At 45.2% G+C, this 24,691-nt stretch overlaps 1 protein-coding gene across 1 annotated transcript in view; it reads left to right on the top strand.

Annotated features, from left to right (window-relative positions):
- The window catches only part of SLC16A10 (solute carrier family 16 member 10), a 118,981-nt gene that overhangs the window by 74,202 nt on the left and 20,088 nt on the right, over positions 1-24,691 (top strand). The window contains exons 2-3 of the mRNA XM_075553986.1: positions 5,685-5,829; positions 7,404-7,860. Of these exons, the coding sequence (XP_075410101.1) occupies positions 5,685-5,829; positions 7,404-7,860 (602 nt within the window). The remainder of the gene's footprint in view (positions 1-5,684; positions 5,830-7,403; positions 7,861-24,691) is intronic.

The following is a 24,691-nucleotide window of genomic DNA, read 5'->3' as shown; positions in this document are numbered from 1 at the left end:
TTATGTATATCTGTATACTTTTCCCCCTGCCTATTCTCATCATTACCAAGAGAGGTGTACAAGGATTTGTATATTCCTCCCTTTTGTTCTAGTGTTTGCTTTTTACGAACACCTATCTTTTGTTGTTGAAATCTCCCATATAAGTTCATCTCTTGTTTTACCAGCATTGCTGTTGTTTTTAGGTGCCACCAAATCAGTTCTGATTCACAGGGACTGTGTGGACAACAGAACAAAACACTGCCCTGTCCCATGCCACCTTCACAATTGTTAAATGTTTAAGTCTGTCCTTGAAGCCACTGTGTCTGTCCATCTCACTGAGGGTCTTGCTCTTTTTGCTCACCCTCTACTTTTCCAAGCCTGCCTCCCTTCTCCAGGGTCTGGTCTTTCTGGCATGTCCAAAGTACATGAGACCGTGTCTTTCCACCCTCACGTCTCAGGAGCATTCTGACTTGACTTCCTCCAAAACACAGACTTGTTTGTTCTTCGGTCAGTCCACAGTTCTTTCAACAGTCCTCACCAACACCGTAACTGAATGGACCAACTCTTCTGGGGTCTTTATTGAGGTATAGTTGATGCATACCAACTGGTGTTTAAAGATGTTATATGTCAATTCCACATACATTCGCGACACCATTGCCACAATCAAAATACTGAGCAAGAGTCAACATCCTCAAAAGGTTTCTTGTTCCTTTTTGTAATCCCTCCCTCTAAACCCCACCCCCTGCCATCGCCATCTCTAGGTTAAAAAGCTGATCTATTTTCTGTCACATCTATGAATATACATTTAAAATTAATGATGTATAAGTAGGATCATATAGTATATACAGCTTTTAGTTTGGTTCTTTTCTCTGATGTGACTAGTTTGCTGTGTATTCCTGAAGTCACTACTCATTTTTTTAAAATATTGAACTATAGTGAACACATCATACAATTAATTTAATAGTTCAGTCATATTGAGAAAGGTTGTACAATCATCCCCCAAATCAACTCTGGAACATTTTCTCCTTGTACCCATTAGGTTGACTCCCCATTTCCCCACCATCCCCTTTTGTGCCCCCAAGTAATTATTTCAGTTACTGACTTCTTAACCCTGGTTTCTTAATACCGAAAACCCCCAAATAAGGACAAAGAACAGAAAAAGGGAAAGAAAAAAGGACCCAGCAACAGTGATCATAAAACAGCAAAAAACCTCAAGCTAAGGAGAAGGAAACGGGTTTAAAAACAGGATGAATTGGAAGTGGGTCCACAGGGAGGTCTTATGGCCAGGGGTTATATTCCAGGGTCGGCACAGTTGCTAAGAGCCTCCTTACCATGCTCTTTGTCTGGGACTGGGGCTGTTCACCTTCCTAGTGTGTGGGCAGTGTGGGATTCACCAGCACTCAACCCATGTGGGGGCCCTGCATATGGATTTGGGGTTCCACTGTCATCCATTGGCTCAGTCTTGTTCATAGCTCAGTAGTAATACATTATTGTTTGTCTAGTCACCTCATTCTGGACATTTGAGTTCTTTCTAGTTTTTTATTAGAAATAAAGCCACTATACACATTTGTGTACAAGTATTTATAGGGACATACGATTTTATTTCTTTCAGATTTAAAATAACACAAAATGGTAATGACTGGGTCATATGATTTCACTGCCATTCAGTCGATCCCAACTTATTAGCAACCCTGTGGGTTGGGTAGAACTGCCCCTAGGTGTCTCCGAGACTGTAACTCTTTATGGGAAGAGAGAGCCTCATCTTTCTCCCGGGTCCTATAGTAGGCGTATGCTAAACTTCTAAAGAAATGGTTAGACTGTTTTCAGATTCGTTGTGCTATTTTACATTCCTGCTAGCAGTATTTGAGATTTCCAGGTGCTGCACATCCTTACCGACACACTCGGTATGACAGGTGCCCCTTTAAGACATTCTCATAGGTTTGTGTGGTTTCATTGCAGTCTTGTTAGGTGCCATAGAGTTGGTTCCGGCCCATATCAACCCTGTGCCCCACAGAGTGCAACATGGCCCAGTCCTCACACCTGTTCCTGTGTTGGAGCTCATTGTTGCAGTCGCTGTGTCATCCCTCTTGTTGAGGGCCTTCCTCTTTCCCCCCTTCCCCTCCACTTTTCCCTTCTCCAGGGTCTGGGCTCTCCTGACAACATGTCCAACCTATGTAAGCAGAAGTCTTGCCATCTTTGACTCTGGTTGTTCATCCTTTCAACATTCTTCTCCAGCACCGCAACTCAAATGCGCTGATTCTTCTTTAGACATCCTTATTTAGTGTTCAACTTTCACATGCATATTTAAAATCAAGTCAAAAAAGAAAATAAAAAATATGTAGCTGATTTAAATCCATATCATTTAAAATGGAAGACCCTTTGGACCCAGTCATTAAGAATATCTCCTTTGTATAGGGCCCAGAAGGCGCCCTGGTGGTACTATGGTTCACTGATGCTTCACTGAAAGGATGGTGGTTTGCACCCAGGAGCTCTGTGGGAGTAAGATCTAGACATTTACTCCCAACAACTTTGTGGAACAATTCTAGTCTGGCACGCAGTGCTGCTGTAACTCAAAATTGGCTGGACAGCACCTCCTAACAGCAGCGACAACCTAGGCCCTGGATCTGTGTCCCCTGTGGAAGAATGAGAGCTATCCACACACTAGTCAGGAGACTGGTGGTGTTGTTGGGTAGGTGTTGGGTTGCTAACTACAAGGCCAGCAGTTTGAACCCACCAGTCACTCCTCAGGAGAAAGGTGAGGCTTTCTACACCAGTAAGGATGTACAGCTCCGGAAGCTCCCCCTTTCCCTCTATGGTAGCTGGGAGCCTGAAGCAAATGGATGGCAACGAGGGGGCTACGTGCTAGTGAACTTCAGAGTCCACTGGTGGATCATCGTCATTTTGTAAGACCATCTATTGTTGTCTTCACAAACGATAGATTACTGAACACTGATGGTATATACCACATACTGAGATTTCCGTGCATTCTTTTTAATACGGGAGATTCCTGGAAAGGTATGTGATCCACTTTTAAGATCAGAAACCAGCCTTGGCGGTGAAGTGACTTGCCAAAAGAACATTCTGTGGCTGTAGAGGTGGGGTACTCTGTGCTGTTGTCCAAGGCTCCTTGTGGGTCCTGTACCAAACTCATAATTACTGGGTTCCAAAGATGATCTGCCATTTTAAATTCTATTAGGTCCTGGTAATTTGTTGCTTGGCTTTAGAAGAATTTACAGACTCATTTCCTTGCCACAAAAATCTTTAAGAACACTTTGTTCTAATAACCCTGAATTTTGTGATGCTCACCTTCTCTGACACTATTGCTGAAGACAAAGCGGGTGCATAAAAGCAAATGTGGTGAAGAAAGCTGATGGTGCCCAGCTATCAAAAGATATAGCATCTGGGGTCTTAAAGGCTTGAAAATAAACAAGTGGCCATCTATCTGAGAAGCAACAAAGCCCACATGGAAGAAGCACATCAGCCTTTGTGATCACGGGGTGTTGATGGGATCAGATATCAGACATCAAAGATCCAGAACAAAAATCATATTGATGTGAATGAGGGGGAGGGCGGAGTGGAGACCCAAAACCTATCTGTAGACAATTGGACATCCCCTCACAGAAGGGTCACAAGAAAAAGATGGGCGAGTCAGAGTACAGTATAGCACCAATGAAACATATACCTGTCCTCTAGTTTTTAATACTTCTCCCCCACTGTCATGACCCCAATTCTACCTTACAAATCCGGCTAGACCAGAGTATGTACACTGGTACAGATAAGAGCTCTCAACATAGGGAATCCAGAACAGATTAACTCTTCAGGACCAATTATGAGAATATTGATACCAGGAGGGGAAGGGGAACGTGTGTGGGGCGGGGGGAAGGGGCAACCAATCACAATGATTGACATCTACCCCCCTCCCTGGAGGACAGACAACAGAAAAGTGGGTGAAGGGAGACAGCGGTCAGTGTAAGACATGAAAATATATATATAAATTATCAAGGGTTCATGAGGGAGGGATGAGCTGATACCAAGGGCTCAAGTAGAAATAAAATGTTTTGAAAATGATGATGGCAACATATGTACAAATGTGCTTGACACGATGCATGGATTGTGATAAGAGCTATATGAGCTCCCAATAAAATGGTTTAATAATTTAAAAAATTGCCAGGGCTAGCTAGGGTCAGGCAAAAAAAAAAGAAAGAAAGAAGACGATGATGGTAACTTATGTACAAATGTGGTTGACACAACAGATTTATGAATGGATTGTGATAAGAGCTATAAGAGCCCACCATAAAATGATATTTTTTAAATCTTGCTTTATACTTAATATTTGTTTCTCTTTATCAGTTTTCTCTTGTTTAGTTTTTTACCTAAGTAGAGTAGGAAGTTATGATTTCTGATTTTGTTAATTTCAAAAAAGGAAAAACCTATCTTTTTTTTATAGCCTAGAGAGATATTTAAAACGGGTCAAAAGGGAGCTCAAATGATAATGTGTTACATTTTAACCTAACTGCGTACATCTGTACTTACTCACTTTGCAGTGCCCACTGTTTGATAGCAAGCTACTCTCATCCCTGGTGTGTGGTCAGAGGGTACTCATCAGAGGCTTAATGCATTGAGACCTTCCTAATGGATTGTGGGCTTTCCAATGTCATCCGTAACCATCTGCAAACTGGATGTTCAGAATTGAAGCTCTAATACAGTTTCCTCCTCCATATTTAGATTGCATTACTTATAACCCGTGGGTCATACCGGCTGGTGTGCATTTTCCGTGTAGCTGACTTAGCTGATACCTCACTTAGATGGCTGCTTGTTTTAAAACAAGCCATTAAGGCCTCAGATGCTGTCCTTTCTGATAGCTGGGTACCATCTGATTTCTTCACCAGGCTTTGTATATAGAGCATCCATATTTTCAACGACCTCTTCATGAGGGTAGCACATGGTTGGTTTTATAAATAAACACCCAGTAGCTATTATCCAGGTCAACAAATCCACCCAAAAACATTCTGCCTCTGTGTGCATGTGAGAGAATGGGTCAGTATTCTGACACCGTGGGCATCATCTCTTTGTACTTTGACTGTCTACAGCATGTCTCTTCAAAACCCATGTATACCACATGTACTCGTCTACAAGCCAAGTTTTCCAGCACATTTTGTATGCCGTTCTATTGGCAAAATTAGGTGCCTTGGCTGATATTTGGGTCAGCTTATGTTCGAGAGTGTATATACAGTAACTCCACCTCACTTCCCCTCAAAAGTCCAATGCCACTACAAGTCCATTCTGACTTCTAGGGACCCGTTATAGGATTCCCGAGACTCTGTATCTTTACAGGAACAGAGAGCCTCCGTGTTCTCCCTTGGAGCATCTGGTACCAACTTGTCGTGCTCAATCTACTGCCTCACCCACAGCACCACCAACGTATAAATTTATAGCACATGGATCACAGAGAAATGTTTAAGAGTACAAACTTCTCAAACTATTGATTAGACATGTAATTGTCACGCTGTTTACAATTAGTCACTGCTTTGGGCTGTGACTCAGGTTCGCCACTAAATGTTAGCATCCGCTTCCCTGTATTTATCAGTCCTTGTTACTGTGTGTGTGAGCGTGCTCCTAAGCATGTATCAAGTATCAAGATGGAGTAAGTTCAGTTATCCTTTCCCATGTGCTGATGTGTTCCCCTCCTCTCTCCCCCTTTGCAGCCTTGGTAAGTTCTCTCTCCATGGGGATGATCTTCTTCTGCTGCCCAATAGTCAGCGTCTTCACAGACCTGTTTGGTTGTCGGAAAACAGCCGTGGTGGGCGCTGCAGTCGGATTCGTTGGGCTCTTGTCCAGTTCTTTTGTAAGGTAAGGGCTTCCCCCTCCCCATGTTGCTCTTAGCTATAATACAACTGTTTTATACCTTGAAATGAAGCATTTCAAAAACTCCCCTTTGCATTGCTCACAACTTTGAGTAACAGGACTTCTAAATTGAATCATTAGCCAGAGCAGCACATCAGATTTTGATAGAAATTAGATCTTCAATATTTAAAATACCTGATTTTTTTCTTCTAATTTTTTAAATGACTAAAGTTCTGCTTAGATGATTTGATTAAATCGTTTACCTTTAGTTCTTTTTTTAGCAGTAATAATTTAGCATTGTGTTATTTACTCTCTCATCATGGATCCTTTTTGATCTGGAAGCTTCCAGGTACCCACTGTCAGTACCTGTGCCAGGTGTAGTGGAAAGGTTGATTCAGAATGAGTGAAATATTAGCGTATATTTTTGTACTGTATTATGCTCTTATTTTGTGGGGTGGGTATTTTGTTTCACTAAGCAGAACGAGTAGTTTGAAGGCAGAACTGTATTTTAAAATATCTTTCTCACCAAGTGTCTGATGCACAGTAGCTGCTTGCTGTGTGTTTGTTGAATAAGGAGTAGAGATATAGCAAAGGGGGAGGTAAAGTGGATCTGGGAAAACCCACGATTGATTTGGGGGTCTGATTTGAAAATGGCGATCAGGGGGTGGGGGGGCATCTCAGGCAGAGCTATTGTAGTACATTAATTTTATCAGATTCTAGAGTTCCTTCTGATTACTTTGGCACATTGCTATCCTAGCATTATTCTCCAAAATTTAATTATTAACTAACTTTATCTTCGTTTCCAATAAATACTTTGCCTTTAATACTGACAAATGCTCTTTCAAATTGGACTTTTCCAAAGGAAAACCAAACAAAACCCTTCAGTTCACGGTTAACCTCGGACCCTGGTGGATTCCAAGGAAGTCAGGCCATGATTCTTTCCCTTGGTGAGAGGTGTGCAGTTACGTTTATTTGCTGCACTAGAAAGCTCTCCGTCCCTTCTTGTTCTTTGGAGGCAGGCATGGCTGAAAACTTACGAACGGGAGTCACTCATGAGCTCGTGTAGTTTAGTCTGCCTGCTACCTGAATATGATTTCTCGCTATCTTGCCCAACACCAAACGTAGCGCAATACAGGGCGAAGGTTGGTCCACAGCCCTTAGGCTACTCCTCTGTGCAAACATTCCTGGCCTGACCTTGGGGAGGAAAGTCAAGTGCAACTCTTTTTTCCCCTTTGGTAAGAGACAGCTAAGTAGGCACTTGGGAAAATGGCAGTAGGATCAACATAGTTCAATAGTTCGAGTCTTTCTTCTTCCTTCCCAGTGCTGTCTGGCTTGCCTGGACTCCCCAGAAAGGGGCTGGGCAGCTCGCTCTCTCTGGACTTCGGTGGTCCATTCTCACACATTCGAGGGTTTATTTTTGTGATTCACTCCTGTTAAATTACTTTCAGGGCTGCAGTCCTGTTTATTAACCTCCCCCCGCAGTGTGCTGTGAAGAGAGCACGTTTGCGCTAAGGTTTTGTCCTACCAAGCTCGTGACAAAGATAATGAAGGTTGCACCCCCCCTTCTCATCCCTGCGCAGTTCCATCGACCCTCTGTACCTCACCTACGGAATCATATTTGCCTGCGGCTGCTCCTTTGCCTACCAGCCCTCCTTGGTGATCTTGGGACATTATTTCAAGAAGCGTCTTGGACTGGTCAATGGCATGGTCACCGCCGGCAGCAGTGTCTTCACCATCCTGCTGCCTTTCCTCCTGAGGGTGCTGACGGACAGCTTGGGCCTCTTCAACACCATGAGAGTCCTCTGCATCTTCATGTTCGTGCTCTTCCTGGCTGGCTTCACTTACCGACCCCTGGGTGCCACGGACAAAGACAGTGGGACCAAAGGAGCCAAAGGTGCCTCCCTCTTCTCCAGAAGAAAGTTCAGCCCGCCAAAAAAAGTCTTCAACTTCGCCATCTTCAGGGTGACTGCTTACGCGGTGTGGGCCGTGGGAATACCGCTGGCACTTTTTGGATACTTTGTGCCTTACGTTCACTTGGTGAGTATGCGTCTTTAAGGCGTGATGAGCCCACGCAGACATTCTTCCTGGAAAAACAAGACGGATCATGGTGCAGTTGACCTCAAACATTATCCTGCTGATCATTTGGAGCCGCTTGAAATTAATGGTCTCCCAGGTCCTTGCTGGCACACCCACCGGCCATTAAATAGAGGATCCGTGTCCTTGTGTGCTTTGGTATTTTAACATCTCCAAACAAACAAAAACAGCTGTTTTTGTTGTTGTTGCTTTATTTTGTTTTTAAGTAAGACTGAAAGCCTTGGGGCAAATACCACCAACACAAAAAAACTTGGCGGGACCTAGTCATGTGAATGAAGGACAAAGGTAATGGATGGTTTGCCAGCGTAAGTTGTTTTTCAACAAAAGGCTGCAGAAATTAGGTATTTAGCAAAGCAACCAGTGGCCTCCATACACAAAGATGCTTTACATCTACTTCTGGGAAACAGGGATTCTATTGAGAAGCATGTTTGAGAAAAGATGCAGGAATGCCCTGCAAGGGACTTTTTGCTGGGGTTTCATAGGGAGCTAGATTTCAATGATCAAGCAGGTTATATTGTTTATTTCTGTTCCAGAGGGCAAATTTCAGCCTCTTTACCTCCAAACAAGAATGAGCCGTGTCTATAGTATTTGCTCGTGGCACCAAACTTTATAATTCTGTCCCCTTTACTTTTTTGCACATATGACTGGAAAATATTTACAGTGCGACATAATTGATAAATGATAGAGAAAATGATACTAGCATAACTGTGAGAGAGAGAGGAGAGGGAAGGGTTTGAAGGAAGGGTGGAATGGAGAAGAGTAGATCTCTTCAAATTTACAATCTAATACTTTTGGATATTTATGCAATTTTTCTTTGAAGAGTTTTGGGGAAGTTTCATATCAGCAGTTCAGAAGCCAGTTCATCAGTACTTCCTGGGTCTCTGTGCTTAGTTGAAATAGGGACTAGGCCAAGGAAACAAGAAGAGAAGCGGGAGGCAGGGCCTCAGCCTAAGAGTAAGTCTGATATCTCAGTTCTTCTTTCTTGTTCCAGAGCAGTAGAGGAAGCGACTAGGAGGAGCAAGGGGAAGCCGAGGGGGAAATTAAGTTTGGTACTCTTCTCAGCTACTTGACATTTTCAGGAACCTGAGATACTTGGTGGCATAGTTGATATGTGTTGGACTGCTGTCCACAGGTGAAACAGTTCAAAACCACCAGTTACTCCTCAGGAGAAAGATGAGGCTTTCTATTCCCGTAAAGAGTTTCAGTCTCAGAAACCTACAAAGGGCAGTTCCACCCTTTCCTATGAGTGGGGGTCACTATGAGTCAGGATTGATGTGATGTCAGTGAGTTTTATTTTATGTTTTTTGATTGGAGATACTTGGTATAATGACCTCGTATGAAATTCATGTAACAGACACAATATGTGGCCACATTTTGATCTAATTGTCATTTTCATATTTTCAGGAGTTCATACTTGAACTCTTAGAAGCCTTTTGTTGTTGTAGTTGGACTATATAGTTAATATAGTGTAAGGATCAACTTCACTAACCAACTTCCTCTGTAAGGTCTGCAGTCAGGAGCATATTTATTATTCTCTCTGAGAATGAGTAGAAACCTCTCCCTCTCCCCCTTTTTAATGCTCTTTGTATGGCCAGGTAAACACACCCAGATCAATCATTCTCTCCACTTTGCTGAGCTAGAAATTTACCAAAGGACAACTGGTAGGTCACTATCTAGTTATTTCTGGTTATATATTTGTAATTTGTACATTCATTTTGCATATACTAATTCACTTGGCCTTAAGCACCAACCTGGGAAGTCGGCAAAATAAGTAATATTGGACCCTTCCTTACCTGGTAGCAAGCCTACAACAACCTAACTTTTTTATATTATTTACTGGAGTGCTTTTGTTTTTATTATTAGTATTCCTTATCCAACTGGTAAGGAACTGAAAGCTACTTTGGAGCACAAACTTAAGACATCTCAATGCCTTGAAGGCTTAAGTCTCTGCTACTGGCGTGCAGCTGAAGGTTTGAATTATGGACACTTAACTCGGGCGTCATGAAACAACATCGCTTTCCTTCTTCGGAAGGGTAAAGGTCTCTTGAACTAGAGACTAGAGACTGGTAGGTTGGTTCCCCATTCCTGTTAAGCTCCTATTGGATGGTGAAGGGGATGCACAGACGTGGCGTAGAGACCTAGCTGGAAGGCGCATGCATCCACGCTATTGAACGTAACAATGACACAGTTGAAAGTTTCCAGAGCAGTTGTTCCTAAGTTATCTTAGCCGACAATAGTTATCATAGACCACTCTCAGCGTGTGGACGAAAGGTCCAAGGCTTGAAGAGATTAAATAACTTGCCCGTGGCCCCAGGAAAAGTGCCGCGTTGATAATGGTGTTTGTACATCTTCCATGGAAGAGGCAGGATTGCCTAGTGCTTAAGGGAGAGCACATGAAGGGAGCCAGGTGTAGGTTGAAACCTGGCTTTGGCTGGTGGCATGGCTGTGGGCAGCCTCTCCAATCACCAGCTTTCTGGGGTGTGGAACGGGCTAATCCTAATGTTGCTGAGTTGTTGTGAGCTGCAGGGGAGAATGTGTGTCAGACATTTAGCCCAGCTCCTTGCACAACAGTGGCTGCAGTGTGGTTGCTGTCTGGGTGGTTCCTAGGGGAGCTAGAGAAGGCTCAGAAGGGAAAGGCCATGTCCGATTGGGCAGCGGGTAGGAAAAGCTCTGTAACACTGAAATGGGGTCTTGGGTATCAGGTTTCGTTTTTTGTTTTTTTTTTTAAGGGCTGTGTGGTCCACTTGGAATGAATTGTTATGTTTCATTTTTAAGGGGACAAGTCTGATTAGTTACGCCTAGCGCCCCAAATAGTAAGAAGCTGCCTCAGGTTTAATGAATTGTACCCTGTACCTGAGGGTTAGGTTTTAAAGCTTTCTTTTCCAGTGTTTCTTCACTGGACTTTAAGGAGCTTAATGCTCCCTTGATTTCCCCTGTTTCCGGATCGATCACACTTTCCCATGTATTTTGCTGATTCCTCTTTCCCTCTGACCTTTTGAGTATCAGAGTCCAGGGGCTTGTTCCTTGGTCTCTGTCTCTTCTTTGTAGGTTCAAATTCCTTCTCCTAGGTTCAAACTTCTCATATGTATGTGCTGATGAGGCCACGTGTCTATTTCTTCCTGAGCTCCCCACTCGACTTAGATCGATCGCCTCCTGCTGACTTGGTGACTTCAGACTTCCCTTGTCCAACCCCACATTCCTGCTCGCTTGGCCCTAAGCCAGCTCCTCTCAGCAGATGGCAGTCCCAGCCTCTCAGCTGACTCCCCTTTCCATCTCTCTACACGGAGGTAATAGTTAGAGGTCGGGGTGGTTCTCCCTTCAGAAACACCCACTTCTTACTGTCCCTGTGACTGACAGGTCAGCCCAGACCACCACCGTCCACTGAAGTGGCCTCCAAACTGGACTCCCTGCTCTCTCCCCTGCCCCTGTAGGCTTTTCTTAACACGGGCATTCTTTCCAAAGGTAGGTCCGTCCGTAGAAAGCTTTCCAGTCGTTCCCCATCTCTCACAGTAAGTTGATGCCCCTCAAAACCTCACAAGGCCCTCCACGACCCGGCCCCTCTGACTTTTAGGACCTCACCTCTCCCCTGCCCCTCCTCCTCCTGCCACACCCACGGGGGTAGCTTTTGCACCTTCTGACCAACTCAGCAGCAGTGAGTTTTGGTTTGGTCACAATTGCAAGTTTATGGAAGGAAGGACTAGGAGCTCGGAGTGGCCATCCAGCGCAGACCAGTCCATAGGTGACTGCCTTCCAGGGTGGCTGCTGGAAACCCCAAGGATACTCAGGTGATGTGTGCAGAAGTAGGGTGCAGGAGCCATAGCCAGGGCATCAGTGTCCAGACAGCACTGGACGGTCATGTCAGCCAGAGGATGACGCATGCTTGAGGAGACAATGATGATACGGTTCCTCGCGGCACGAAACGCACCCTCCTCGGCATGAGGATGATGCTCTCGTTTCCAAGGTTTTCCTGCCACCTTGAAAAGAACCTGTTCTTTGGTTCAGGGCACCTGTGTGGGTCAAGTTGTTGGTTTTAAGCTCGAGACCGCGTAGCTCTCTCTGAAGGCAAAGGCAACTGAGTCATGCCTTACAATCTATATTACATGTGTTTATTACCCTGACTTTGCTTTTTTAAAAAACACTGATAAGATGTAAGTGTGCTGGGTTTGTGGCACGTGTGTGACTGTTCTCAAGAAAAACTTTGACCTGGTAGGAATAATCCCATTTATCTGCTGTTGTGGTTACCCACATAATCTTTTTGGACCGCTCACAGGGCAAATCCGTGGACTCCAAGTCCAGTTGTATTTGGGAAAAAAACAAGTAGTAGTTTTACATGAGAAATGGAATCTGAGGCTAACAAGCCAATAAGTAGGGACTATGCAGTACCTCAAATATTTTATGACTTTTGAGTAATGCCGGGTGCTGCCGTGGGCCAGGGCTGGCGTGGAGTTGGCAGGCTCACTGGGCAGGACCCCTCCGTGCATACTGTGGTCGGGACGGGCTTGCTGCTTCCAGCCAGAGCTCAGAACGCTGAGCCGGGGAAATGGGAACGGCCCCGTGCTTCCTCCTCCTTGGGTCTCCCACAGACACGTTGGCTAACATTTATCAGGAATCTATGCTGGGCAAGCTTTTTCATGTAACTGTCACAAGGGTGACTACAATAAATAACCCTGTATCTCTAACCCAGGAAACAACTCGGAGAAGCTATGCTTGTTCAGGTCACCCATGGCGTGCTGCTCAGCATCACGGGCTGAACACAGGGCTCAGATTCTTAGTCCCATGTTGTTGTTGTTCTTGTTGTTAAATCATTTTATGAAGGACTCTCGCGCCTTCTTCAGGTCACCCTCAAATGGGTGCTACTCACCTTCAGCCTTGCTGGACTTACACCTTCCTGTTTTCTCAAAACTAAAGGCAGAGACGGGCACTGCACTGCCACCCCAGCTATTCTGCTGCAAGGTGGATGAGAAGGAATCATGGGGCCTTATTTCCAGCCCCGGTACCCTTGCCTTTGATCTCTGGTCTTTGGGAGTCTGTGGACATTTGGGCAGTGCAAGGTTCCCTCCTACGACTGAGAAGCAGGGCGTAGAGCACATGTAAGTTTATATTCGGTTCTGTGTTCTGCACCACAGACTGAGCAGTGCAGAACAAAAATGGGCAAATAGACAAAGTGAGGCAGTCTAGGCAACACTGCACTGACACAAATACTATCATAGGACAATGGAGAAAGTAAAGGGCTTGAATTTTGGAGCCACGGACAGACTCTGGGGCCACTGGTAGACCCTTTGAGTTTCCTGGGAGGTCCTGACCTGTCCCAGACTCTGCCCCATCTCTCAGCCCTGTTAATGTGTAAACTTCCCCAGATGGCTTTGTTTTGTTCAATCCTTAAATATCCTCAGGTGTTATTTGAGAAAATAGAGCAGACTGTTGCGTGTTAAATAATCTTAAAATTCACGTGTCAGATTGTGTTAGGCCGAGTTGATTAAAGAAACAAATACAGCGACACTCATATATGTGTAAGAGAGACTTTATATCAAGAAGTAATTTGCTTATGCACACATTGGTCTTCAACCATTGTGTCAGGAAGGTGAGCATCGTGGAATGCCAGTTTAACAGAACAAAGTATTCTTGCATTGAGGGAGTACTTGAGTGGAGGCCCAATGTCCATCTGCTACCTTAATACTAAACCTATAAATATATGCACATAGATCTATTTCCCCATTGTCATATATAAATATATTTATATATGTACATGCCTGTATTTAGACCTCTTTAAATGCCTTTTGCCTCCTAGTTCCTTCCTCTATTTCCTTTTACTTTCCTCTTTTCCCACTATCCTGCTCAACCTTCATTTGGGTTTCAGTAATTCCTCTCAGCTACAATGCCCTTGATCAATCCCTACCAGGCTTCTTACATCCTTCTTGCCTCTGATTTTGGATCACTTGTTGTTCCCTTGTCCCTGGATTGGTTAACACCACTTCCTTTCCCCCCCCTCCCCCTCTCCCATGTCCCCTGAGAGAAAGCTGATAGTGGCCGGCTGTCAAAAGATACAGCATCTGGGGTCTTAAAGGCTTGAAGGTAAACAGGCGGCCATCTAGCTCAGAATCAACAAAGCCCACATGGAAAAAGCACACAGCTTGTGTAGACTTGTGGCTTCCAGCAAACCCTGGCATGGCTCTGCGGAACAGGCCTTTCAGCCTGGACGCCCCCCCCTCCGGCCACGTGACTGCCAGGGCAGATCCGTGTAGGAGACCTGGAAGCAGAGGTGAGTGGACTGACTGGCTCATTACACCTGACTGTGGGCTTTGTACATCCAGATCAGTAGGTACCGCCCTTTCATAGGAGACCCTGCACTTTCATTTGTAAGGCAGGGGATATACACTTGCCGATTTTGACTGAGCTGCCAACAGGTGGGGGGGGGGGGAAGCTAGATGGATAGAATCAGGACAGAAACGGGAAAGCTAGGCAAAAAAAAAAAGAGGGCAGTAGCCAGGCCTCTGTGGACTACCACATCAGACTGGGCAGCCTGTGACGTATTTGGCACTGGATTCTTTCTCAGGGAGGCTGCTTCCCCCTTGAACTTATTTTTTTTGGAGAACTTCTCCAAAACAAAATCAATACAACCACTGTGGAAAGCAATACTGCGTCACCTCACACAACATGGAATCGAAATGCCATGCGGTCCAGCAATCCGTCTGCAGGGTACATACCCTAAAGAAGTAAGACCCACGAGCCACAGCACAGACAGACACATGCACCCCATGTACATCACAGCCCTGTTCATGATAGCAAGATGGAAACAACCAAATGCCTACCAGAATCCACTAATAAACAGCGAGGGAAACATGAAGCACCTCAGCACAGGAGTGGACCCGGAGACCATCAAGCTGAGAGACATTACTCAATCACAAAAGGACAAAGATTATATGAGACTGCACTTATACGTGAGAAAAACGTATTTAAAAGAGAGAAAGAGAGGCATTCATCCCTAAGTACCCAGGCTTTGGAGACTGCCAAGGGCGGGAGAAGAGAGAAGGGAAGAGACAGTACCAGACCAGCTGGAGGATGGCCGCAGAGCTGGGTGTAAGGGAAGGCAGTAACCCACCAGAGGGAGAGTCAGGGAGGAGGGGGGTCAGGGTAAACTCTCGGGATGCTGATGAGTAACTTAAACTGCTGGACCACACAGTCCATGATCCCACAACGCAACTCTCCTCCTAATATAATGTACAATAAAAAAATCATGCCCTCAAATGTGCAGAACTCACGTGCAAGCTAGTGCAGCAATCTAGTGTAGCCAGAACTGAACTCTCTTAGGACGACCATGGCTTTTCAAAACAAAATAAAACATTTACATGCCACCAAGAAAAACAAGCGCCATGGGAACTTAGGAGCCAAAATAGAATGGTGGTGAAGATAATTTCATTTTGAGGCACAGAAAGGCTAGATTACTTATCCAGAGACACACAGTCATAGAAGTGGTACAACCAGGTATAACCTCCAGGAGTATCCATGGAAAATGAGCCAGAATTTTCCCCGCATTCAATGTGTACATAATAGAATCTTGGTAGAAAGAAAACCGTTTAGCCAGACGTAACCCTAATCAACTCTCAGAGTTGATTGAGGAGGCTGCTCTGCCATTTTTTTAAAAATCCTTTTATTGGGGGCTCATACAACTCTTATCACAATCTATACATCCCTCCATTGTGTCAAGCACATTTGTACATTTGTTGCCCTCATCATTCTCAAAACATTTGCTTTCTACTTTAGCCCTTGGTATCAGCTCCTCATTTTTCCCCTCCCTCCCCATCCCCCCTCATGAACCCTTGATAATTTATAAATTATTATTATTTTGTCATGCCTTACACCATCTGGCATTTCCCTTCACCCACTTTTCTGATGTCTGTTCTTCAGGGAGGAGGTTATATATAGATCCTTGTAATCGGTTCCCGCTTTCTATCCCAACTTCCCTCCATACTCTTGTTATCGCCACTCTCACCACTGGCCCTGCCCTGGATTCCCTGTGTTTCCAGTTCCTCTCTGTACCAGTGTACATCCTCTGGTCTAGCCATATTTGTAAGGTAAAATTGCGATCATGATAGTGGGGGGGGGAAAGCATTTAAGAACTAGAGGAAAGTTTAAGTGTCATTGTTGCTACACTGCACCCTGACTGGCTTGTCTCCTCCCGGTGATCCTTCTGTAAGGTGATGTCCAATTGCCTACAGATTGGACTTGGGTCTCCACTCTGCACTCCACCCTCATTACCAATGATAAGATTTTTGGTTCTTTGATGCCTGAAAAAATGATTTGATTTTTTGTTCTTTGTTGCCATCGATACCTCGTGATCACACAGGCTGGTGTGCTTCTTCCATGTGAGCATTGTTGCTTCTCAGCTAGATGGCTGCTATATCTTTTGATAACTGGGCACCATCAGCTTTCTTCACCACATTTGCTTATGCACCTGCTTTGTCTTCAGCGATCATTTTGGGAAGGTGAGCACCATGGAATGCCAGTTTAATAGAACAAAGTGTTCTTGCATTGAGGGAGTACTTGAGTGGAGGCCCAATTTCCATCTGCTACCTTAATACTAATCCTATAAATATATGCACATAGGTTTCCCATCATTATATAAATATATTTACATATGTACATGCCTGTATTTAGACCTCTATAAATGCCCTTTGCCTCCAAGTTCTTTCCTGTTTCCTTTCACTTTCCTCTTGTCCCACTATCATGCTCAGCCTTCATTTGGGTTTCAGTAATTCCTCTCGGTTACATTGCCCTTGATCAAGCCCTACCAGGCCTCTTACACCCTCCTTGCCATTGCTTTTGGATCACTTGTTGTTCCCTTGCTCTGCCATTTTAAACGCAGCCTTAGGCACACTTGATAAGAGGGCTCATGGAGGCTTTGCTAATGCAAAGGCCATTGTAGATTGACCCGAGATGGGCTGCGGACGCTGGTCTCTCATGATTGTGCCTAGCTCACTGAAAGGTGCAGAGGAGCAGAGCATTTGCTACCTGCCCCAGTCTTACAGCGAATGGTTGCTGAGTTTTGGAAACACTGTTTTCAATGATGGTGAGAAATCTACATCACAAAACCATTTGCACCTTGTGTGCTTGTCCGACACAGAGGCATTGATTGTGTTCTTCGTGCCGGGCACCCTTCCCCACTCTCCGTCCCAGTTCTCTCACCCTCCGTCACAGAAACAGTGTGTCTTCAGGGGAGGGCAGATGAAACAAGATAGAGGGTCCAGAGGGGATAGCCATCTACAAGAGACAGGAGAAATCAGGGAGGATAAGCTAATAGGACTGCTGATGATCAAATCAAATCAATTATTGATGACTGCCCCCCTCAACCTAATTCACAATTTTAAAGATTTGTGTTTTAAAACCCAGTGTCCCTGAAGCCGTAACCTCCAGTCCCCCTCTGGCTCCTTTTCCCCACACCTGGTACCCACTAATAAACTCCCATCTCTGCTGCTGCCCTACTACGGGCACTTCATGATTATACTTATCTGCCCTTTCGCGTCTGACTGGCCTCACTCACTTACGCTGTCGCCGATGTCAGGGCTTCGTTTCTCTGGGAGGTTCTATGTATCTCTAACTCCTTACTTTCGAGTCAGTTCCGACTCACAGCAACCCTTTAGGCCCCAGTAGAACGGCCTGTGTGAGTTTGTGATCCTGTAAATCTTCACAGGAGAGGAAGTGTCATCTTTCTCCCTTGGTGGTTTCAAACTGCTGACCTTCCATCGACAGCCCAGCTTGTAAGCACTATGCTGCCAGAGCTCCTTTGTGTGTATGGACCATGTTTTTATTGATATGAACATACCATCTGCTGATTGGGAGCCCTGGTGGCATAGTGGTTATGAATTCGGCTGCTCACTCCAAGGTCAGCAGTTCAAAACTACCAGCCACACCGAGGGAGAAAGATGAGGCTTTCTACCACCATAGAAAGTTACAGTTTCAGAACTCACAGAGGCAGTTCTACCCTGTGCTGTATGGTTCTAATGAGTAGGAACCAACTCACTGGCAGTGAGTGACCCTCTTTTGATGACATTTGGCTTGTTTTACCCTGTGGCTATTGTGGCTAGTGCGGCGGCGACAGTGTGTCCCTGCCTGCCAGTCTTTTGTGTACATACCCAGTAGGGTTATATGGTAATTTTATGTTTAATGCACTGAGGCATTCCAAACATTTCCACTGGGGCTGTAGCTTTTCTGATCCCCCACCCCCGCCCCTACACACACACACACACACACACACACACACCACACACACACACACCACACACACACACACCACACACACACACACATACACACACACTGCCCCAGGGGTCCACTTCCTCCATGTCCACGTTTTGTTTTCTCCTAATGATAGCCATCTTTGTGGATAGACACATTTAAAAGTTATTTTTTAGATGGAATTGTTTAACAGGGAGCGTTTCCTTGCCTCCGTTTTCCCAGCATAGCAACCAGATTAAAGAGTTGGGGTGTGCGTTGTAATTTGACTTCTTGCTGGGAGGCTGCCACCCCAGGGCTGAAGGGTTTGCTTTCTTCCTTCTCCCCTGCATCTCCCCTCCATCTCTCCCTTTTGATTCTTGGTTTGGGTCCAGTATTCTACACGTGCTGATAGCTTTACACTAGCTATGCAGAATGTGTTCCTACTCTGCAGAATAATATGTCATCGCATTTTCATCAAGAGTTTTCTGATTTGGCTAATTTATTTTTTAAATTTCATTCAAAAATCACCTTAAAATGTTGACATGTAATTCTTCCTATAGTATATTAACTGTCAGCACCTACCCTTTGAGATACGCTGTGTGCTAATTGTATGCACCTAAAACTCCCACGTATGTTTCTTAGATATACTTTGTTTATATACATACACATTTTTCATTTTATTCACTCATTCTCTTCCCAACCAATATCTAAATATGCTATGAAACTATCTAATTCACACAGTCATTTTTCTGTTCCTACTCTGATAGCAGCCTCTAATTAAAAAAAGCAGTATTAATAGTGGTTCTCCAACTAATGGGTAAGAACCTCGGGCTCAGGAAGGTGGCACTGTAGGGACTGAGAGGCCTCAGGCTGGAATTTGAATGAGTTAAACTTCTGTCACCGTGTCTGTCTTGTGTGTGCATGTGTGACTGAGTTCCTCTGAAAACGAACTGTGCTTCCCTGGACAAGCCCCCCCCCCGGGGGCCAGGAGCAACTGGGTGGGGTCATGCAGTGGTGGTCACAAAGGTGATCTCTTTCTCACCGGGCTCAGTAAATCCACGAATAGAGAAAGTAGGGATATTGTCTCTGAGGAAGAAAAATGTGATGGAAGGTGACGTTGGGGGGCTCCTTCAGTCTGGGTGGTTAGGGACAGCCTCTTTGAGGAAGTGACCGTGTGCTCTGTGTACAAATAAGAAAATACACAAATAAGACCACTTCCTTTCCCTTGAGATGTCTGTCACTTAGGATTTCTTCAGCCGATAGCCTAGATTTGTGCCTGGTCTGTAGCTAGCCTAACTCAGACCCTAGTTGCCTTCTTTCTCACTGCAGTCTCTATGGGGGTTTTGTAGCCATGTATATGGCTTAGCAGCAGACGCTTGGAGTCAGAGGGTCTTCTTTTGTTTGCCTTTGAGGGACTGGAAGGTGAATTCCTCCTATCTGGTTAGTCAGCAGAGACTTTCTGAGACTAAGCCTTGAAGGAACCTATTTTCTGTCTGCTTGTTCAGGGTCAACACTTGTTTCCTGGGATGATCTTGAAAGCTGAGTTGGTGTGAAGCGGCTGACGGTGACTGCCTGGACTAAAAGCACACAGCTCTGTGAATGCTCTGCCCGGGAGGGCTCCCTGGGCGGGCTCCCTGTAGGACAGCGCCGTGCTCTTGCACCCACCTCTGAATAAAATCCCCGCTTTCTCTCCAACTCGGAGCGAGCTGATCCAGCACAGATCCACATTAGCAAGAACAGATTACTTACTTTTGTACCCACTTTTGTCTTGGGTGTTAGATGAAAATCTTCCTGTGAAAAGTTAAAAATGGCTCTAAACTTTCCCACGGGACACAAAGATGTTTTTTTTTCTTCCTTTATTAATTTATTCTTCTGAAAATATGTTACAGTTACTCCATTCTGGTATAAGGGATTGGCTGGACATCTTCTCTTCCTCAGCTTCCAATAAAAACCAAACTCCCAGTCACTGCACCAATTCTGACTCACAGCACCCCCTCGGACAGGGTAGTGCTTCCCCTGTGGGCATCCAAGACTGTAACTCGCTCCTGCTGAGCGGCTGGTGGCTGTCAGCTGTGCACCAGCGGTTAGCAGTGCAATGCGTGACCTTGACGCCACCAGGGTGCCATCCTCAACGGATCCCTGCTTTTTCCCAGTGTTCCCGGGGTTTCCTAACCGTGCATCTCTTTCTGTTCAGACCTCAACCTCTGCTGAAATGGGACTCCTCAGGTTCAGGAATCTTTGTCCCCTTACCAGTGTTGCACCTTCACCAGCATTCTCCTACTTGAGACGAGGTAGGATCTTTACTTGTTGGGCAATCTGTGATTCATTCATCAGCACCCTCATCAAAACGAGCCATGTTCCACCACCATGCCCCACTCCCGTATATAATACACCAGCATAGGAACTTGATAGGGCAAGATATAATTAATACATGAGAAACACAGAAATTGATCATTTGCAACTAATTCACACAGATGCTGTGCTTAGTAAGGCAGAGTAACTTTGTGGTGGGTTCCGGATTGTATCCAGTTAGTCAGAAGTATTTATAGATCACACAACAGTCGTTCTTAAAAATGTTAGAAGGTTTTTTCCAGGCATGAAAATTTCCCCTAAGATCTAGGCTCCAAACTTGTGAGAGATTTTGAATATGTGGTAGGGAAAGAAATCCACAAACATTTCAAACTAGCTGTGATGCACCTTCAGTTCCCTGTGGACGGAGAAGCAGCTGTCCCTTCCTCCTGTTAGGGCCTGGGGCAGCATGCTGTGCTCCAGTAAGTGGAGGGAGGCTGGTGAGGATGGTGGTTTGTCTACAGCACCCTCCAGGAAAGTTCGCGTGGAGCCCATTTGAACATCTCAGGATCTCATGAAGAAACCGGGAGTAAGCTTGAGACGCCGCAAGAGCAAGAACGAGTGCAGTCTCCTCTTTGCCATCAGCTCCTAGCTTGTGTTTGGTGTTCAGTCTATGTTTTATGGCTGGTTTCAGATTGCGTTTACAAACCGCCTGAATTACTAGCTTACCTTTTCACGGCCATGTTTCATTCAAATAGCTCTTTATGGTCCCCAAGTTATTTCTTTCTCAGCTCATTACTGTGTAACCTCTGAAGGTGAGAACAGGTTTATCTCTGTCTTGCAGGCAAAGAATTTTAGGAGGTTTAAAAGACTTCTCAGGTCATATGTGTATGTAGTGGCAGGGGAATAAAATTTGTTTCATGCTTATCCAAACTAGTTTTGATATGTAGCATCTGAAGATAATGGAATTTGATGGCAGGAGGTACAGGGTCAGTCCCATGCCCCTCACCAGCTCCCAGCTTCTTGGAGAGGAGGGCTGGCTGCTGAGGATGGCACAGCCCAGCCAGCAGCCGAGCAGACGGCAGGACCCCCTTACCTCTGTGCATGCACCTGCAGAATTCAAAATGCTGCCGTATATTGATGGGTGCATTTATGGATCATTATAATGCTTATGCTTAGAACACAAAAGTTCTCAACATAAACCAAGTGTCCTTGTATCCTTGGGAGCAAGAGATAGCTTTCTACTTGGATAAAGAGTTACAGTCTTGGAAACCCTGTCCTATAGGGTCACTATGAGTCAGCATTGACTCGATGGCTATGAGTTAGATGTGATTCTCTGTCCTGCTTCAGAAATGGCTCACTTTTTACCCAGTGATACCGTCTAATGCTGTCAAGAACGAACTTCACTTATTTTTAACCTATGGGGGTAGATAATATTGTGTGTGTGTGTGTGTGTGTGTGTATGCATGCATGCAGGGCATTCAAAAAGATTTTCTTTGGAGTTAGAGAATGTTTTCAAAGTTAGACCAAGCTTATGTAGAACCATCCGCCCTCTCAGGCCATCTTTTTCTCCCCTCTGGTGGCAGTCAGGAGAGTCTATATTCTGGAAGCTCTTTCCTCTGTCTTAGTCACAGTCTAAACCTTCCTTGTGTTTTCTCAGTGCCAGGTGTGCTAGTGAAACCATGGAAACCCATCTTAATGAAATGGAAAGATTAGCCTTTTAGAAAAATAAACATGACAAGCCACCCATGCCTCGTAGAGCCCTGTCAAGCCAGATGTGTGCTCTCCACCTGGCCCGTTGCTGAGGAGACAGTAAGTACGTGTGCCATGAGTGCAGTCCCAGCAAAAAGAGCTGATGTTCCACTTTTAAAATGCTGGCAAAGAGCCGGCCTCCCAGACCGATCCACAGGGAAGATGTGTGTGTTCTCCCGTCAAGCACACCCTCGACCAGTTGCATCCTGCAGTCAGAGCAAATCAGATTTCATACCTAATGCTATGTCTTGACATGGGTCTAGTGCAGTGGTTCTCAACCTTCCTAATGCTGCGACCCTTTAATACAGTTCTTCGTTGTGGTGACCCCCAAAACCATAAAATTATTTTCGGTGCTACTACACCACTGCAATTTTGCTACTGTTATGAATCGGACTACCCCTGTGAAAGGGTCATTAGACCCCCAAAGGGGTCACAAACCACAGGTTGAGAACCGCTGGTCTAGTGGGTGCCTGTTTCTATCCGTGGTTCTAAATCCCTATTTCAATAGTAGTTCGTGTGAAGGACTTACACTGCTGTGTACCCCGCCTCTGTGGGATCAGTGAATGTCTTCACCTCCCTTAGCTCATTCAAGCCCAGCTTCCTAAGGATATGCCTGCTACCTCAATTTATTGCCTCTTTTCTTCCTTGCCAAAACAAATAACAACAACCACAACATGGAGAAACTGCTTTTTTAAAAAAAGAAGCAGTCAAATCCAGCTCCCTCATTGAGAAGACTACTGCTCCCAGGGCTCTGTAGTCAGCCTGAGCAAAGCCTCTGTGGGCTGTCGCAGCCCTGGGGACGGCAGCACTGCCCTGCTTGAGGGTTCTAGGTGGTCTTCTTCGTGGAAGCAGGCTATGGCTGCAAACCTCAGAGCCCTGGGGTAACAGCGGTGCACTGCGGGCACTGCCCAACCAACACTTTGTGGGAAGTCAAAGGGTGGTGTAAGGTTGGGCTTTGCAGCAAACCGAGATTATTCATTAACCACGGGAGCAGGCTTTCTACTCCTTCCAAACCGACATCTGCCTTTCAAAGGGGCCAAGCTCTATTCTTTGAATTTCCCTTTAAAGATACATGGTTAAGCAGAATTTTTTTTTTAACATGGAGCAGAATGGTCTTTTAGAGTTTGGAGTAGCTCTTCAAATATTTGGATGATACAGTCCGAGAAATGACAGTGGAATAAAAGAGAGGCAATCGCTGGAAGTGAGTGAACAACCAAACCTGCCATCGCGAAGGCTGTTCTGAAGCAGAGCCCTGTCGTTCTCCAGCAGAGCGGCTGGGGGATTCAAATTCCTGACTTGGGGTCAGCAGCCCGACTCGCATGACCCACTGTGCCACCAGGGCTCCCGGGGCGACCAGTGCAGAAACAAAAATTCTCTGGACTCGTCTCCTTCCTATGAGAAGCTGAGAAGCTACAGAAGTTCATTGAAATTTCAGTCAGTGAAGATATTATGTAATGTTTATTATGCCCTTTTTTTGCGGGGGGGTTGTACTCTGTAAAATTAAAGCGTCTCTCCCCCTAAGAGATGTATTCTTTCAGAGACAGTGGTGCCCAAGCAGGCGTGCTCGTGAGTGGCATCTAAAGAGGAGCGGCTCAGGGTCAGGGGGTGAAAGGACCCATGGGGACTGGGTGACTAGAATCTTTAGCTCCCGAAGATCACAGAACCTGCAGCCACAGGAGCTGTTACACTTACACAGATAACACAAGGAGGCTTCCAAAAGTTCGTGGAAAAGTGAATTGAGATCATGGAATTTTTTAAAATCATTTTATTGGGGGCTCATACAACTCTGATCACAATCCATACATCCATCCATTGTGTCAAACACATTTGTACATTTGTTACATTTGCTTTCTACTTCTGCCCTTGGTATCAGCTCCTCATTTTCCCCCTTCCTTCCCCATTCTCCCCATGAACCCTTGATAATTCATAAATTATTATTTTGTCATGTTTTACACTGTCCAATGTCTCCCATCCACTGTTGTTGTTGTCTGTTCCCCAGGGAGGGGGTTATATGTAGATCCTTGTGTTCAGTTCCCCCTTTCTACACCACCCTCCTGGTTTTGCCACTCGCACCACTGGCCCTGAAGGATTCATCTGTCCTGGATTCCCTGTGCTTCCAGTTCCTATCTGTACCAGGGTACATCCTCTGGTCTAGCCAGATTTGTAAGGTAGAACTGGGATCATGATAGTGGTGGGGGGAAGAAGCATTAAAGAACTAGAGGAAAGTTGTATGTTTCATCGGTACTATACTGCACCCTGACTGTCTCGTCTCCTCCCCACGACCCTTCTCTAAGGGGATGTCCAGTTGCCTACAGATGTACTTTGGATCCCCAATCTGCACTCCCCCTCATTCACAAAGATATTATTTTTGTTCTTTGATGCCTGATACCTGAGCCCATGTATACCTCATGATCACACAGGCTGATGTGCTTCTTCCATGTGGGCTTTGTTGCTTCTGAGCTAGACGGCCGCTTGTTTATCTTCAAACCTTTAAGACTCCAGATGCTATATCTTTTGATAG

The sequence above is a fragment of the Tenrec ecaudatus genome, chromosome 7, assembly GCF_050624435.1.
Source record: "Tenrec ecaudatus isolate mTenEca1 chromosome 7, mTenEca1.hap1, whole genome shotgun sequence".
NCBI classification, from domain to species: Eukaryota; Metazoa; Chordata; class Mammalia; order Afrosoricida; family Tenrecidae; genus Tenrec; species Tenrec ecaudatus.
Note: the sequence above shows the minus strand (reverse complement) of the source record. Positions and strands in the feature narration are given on the sequence as shown.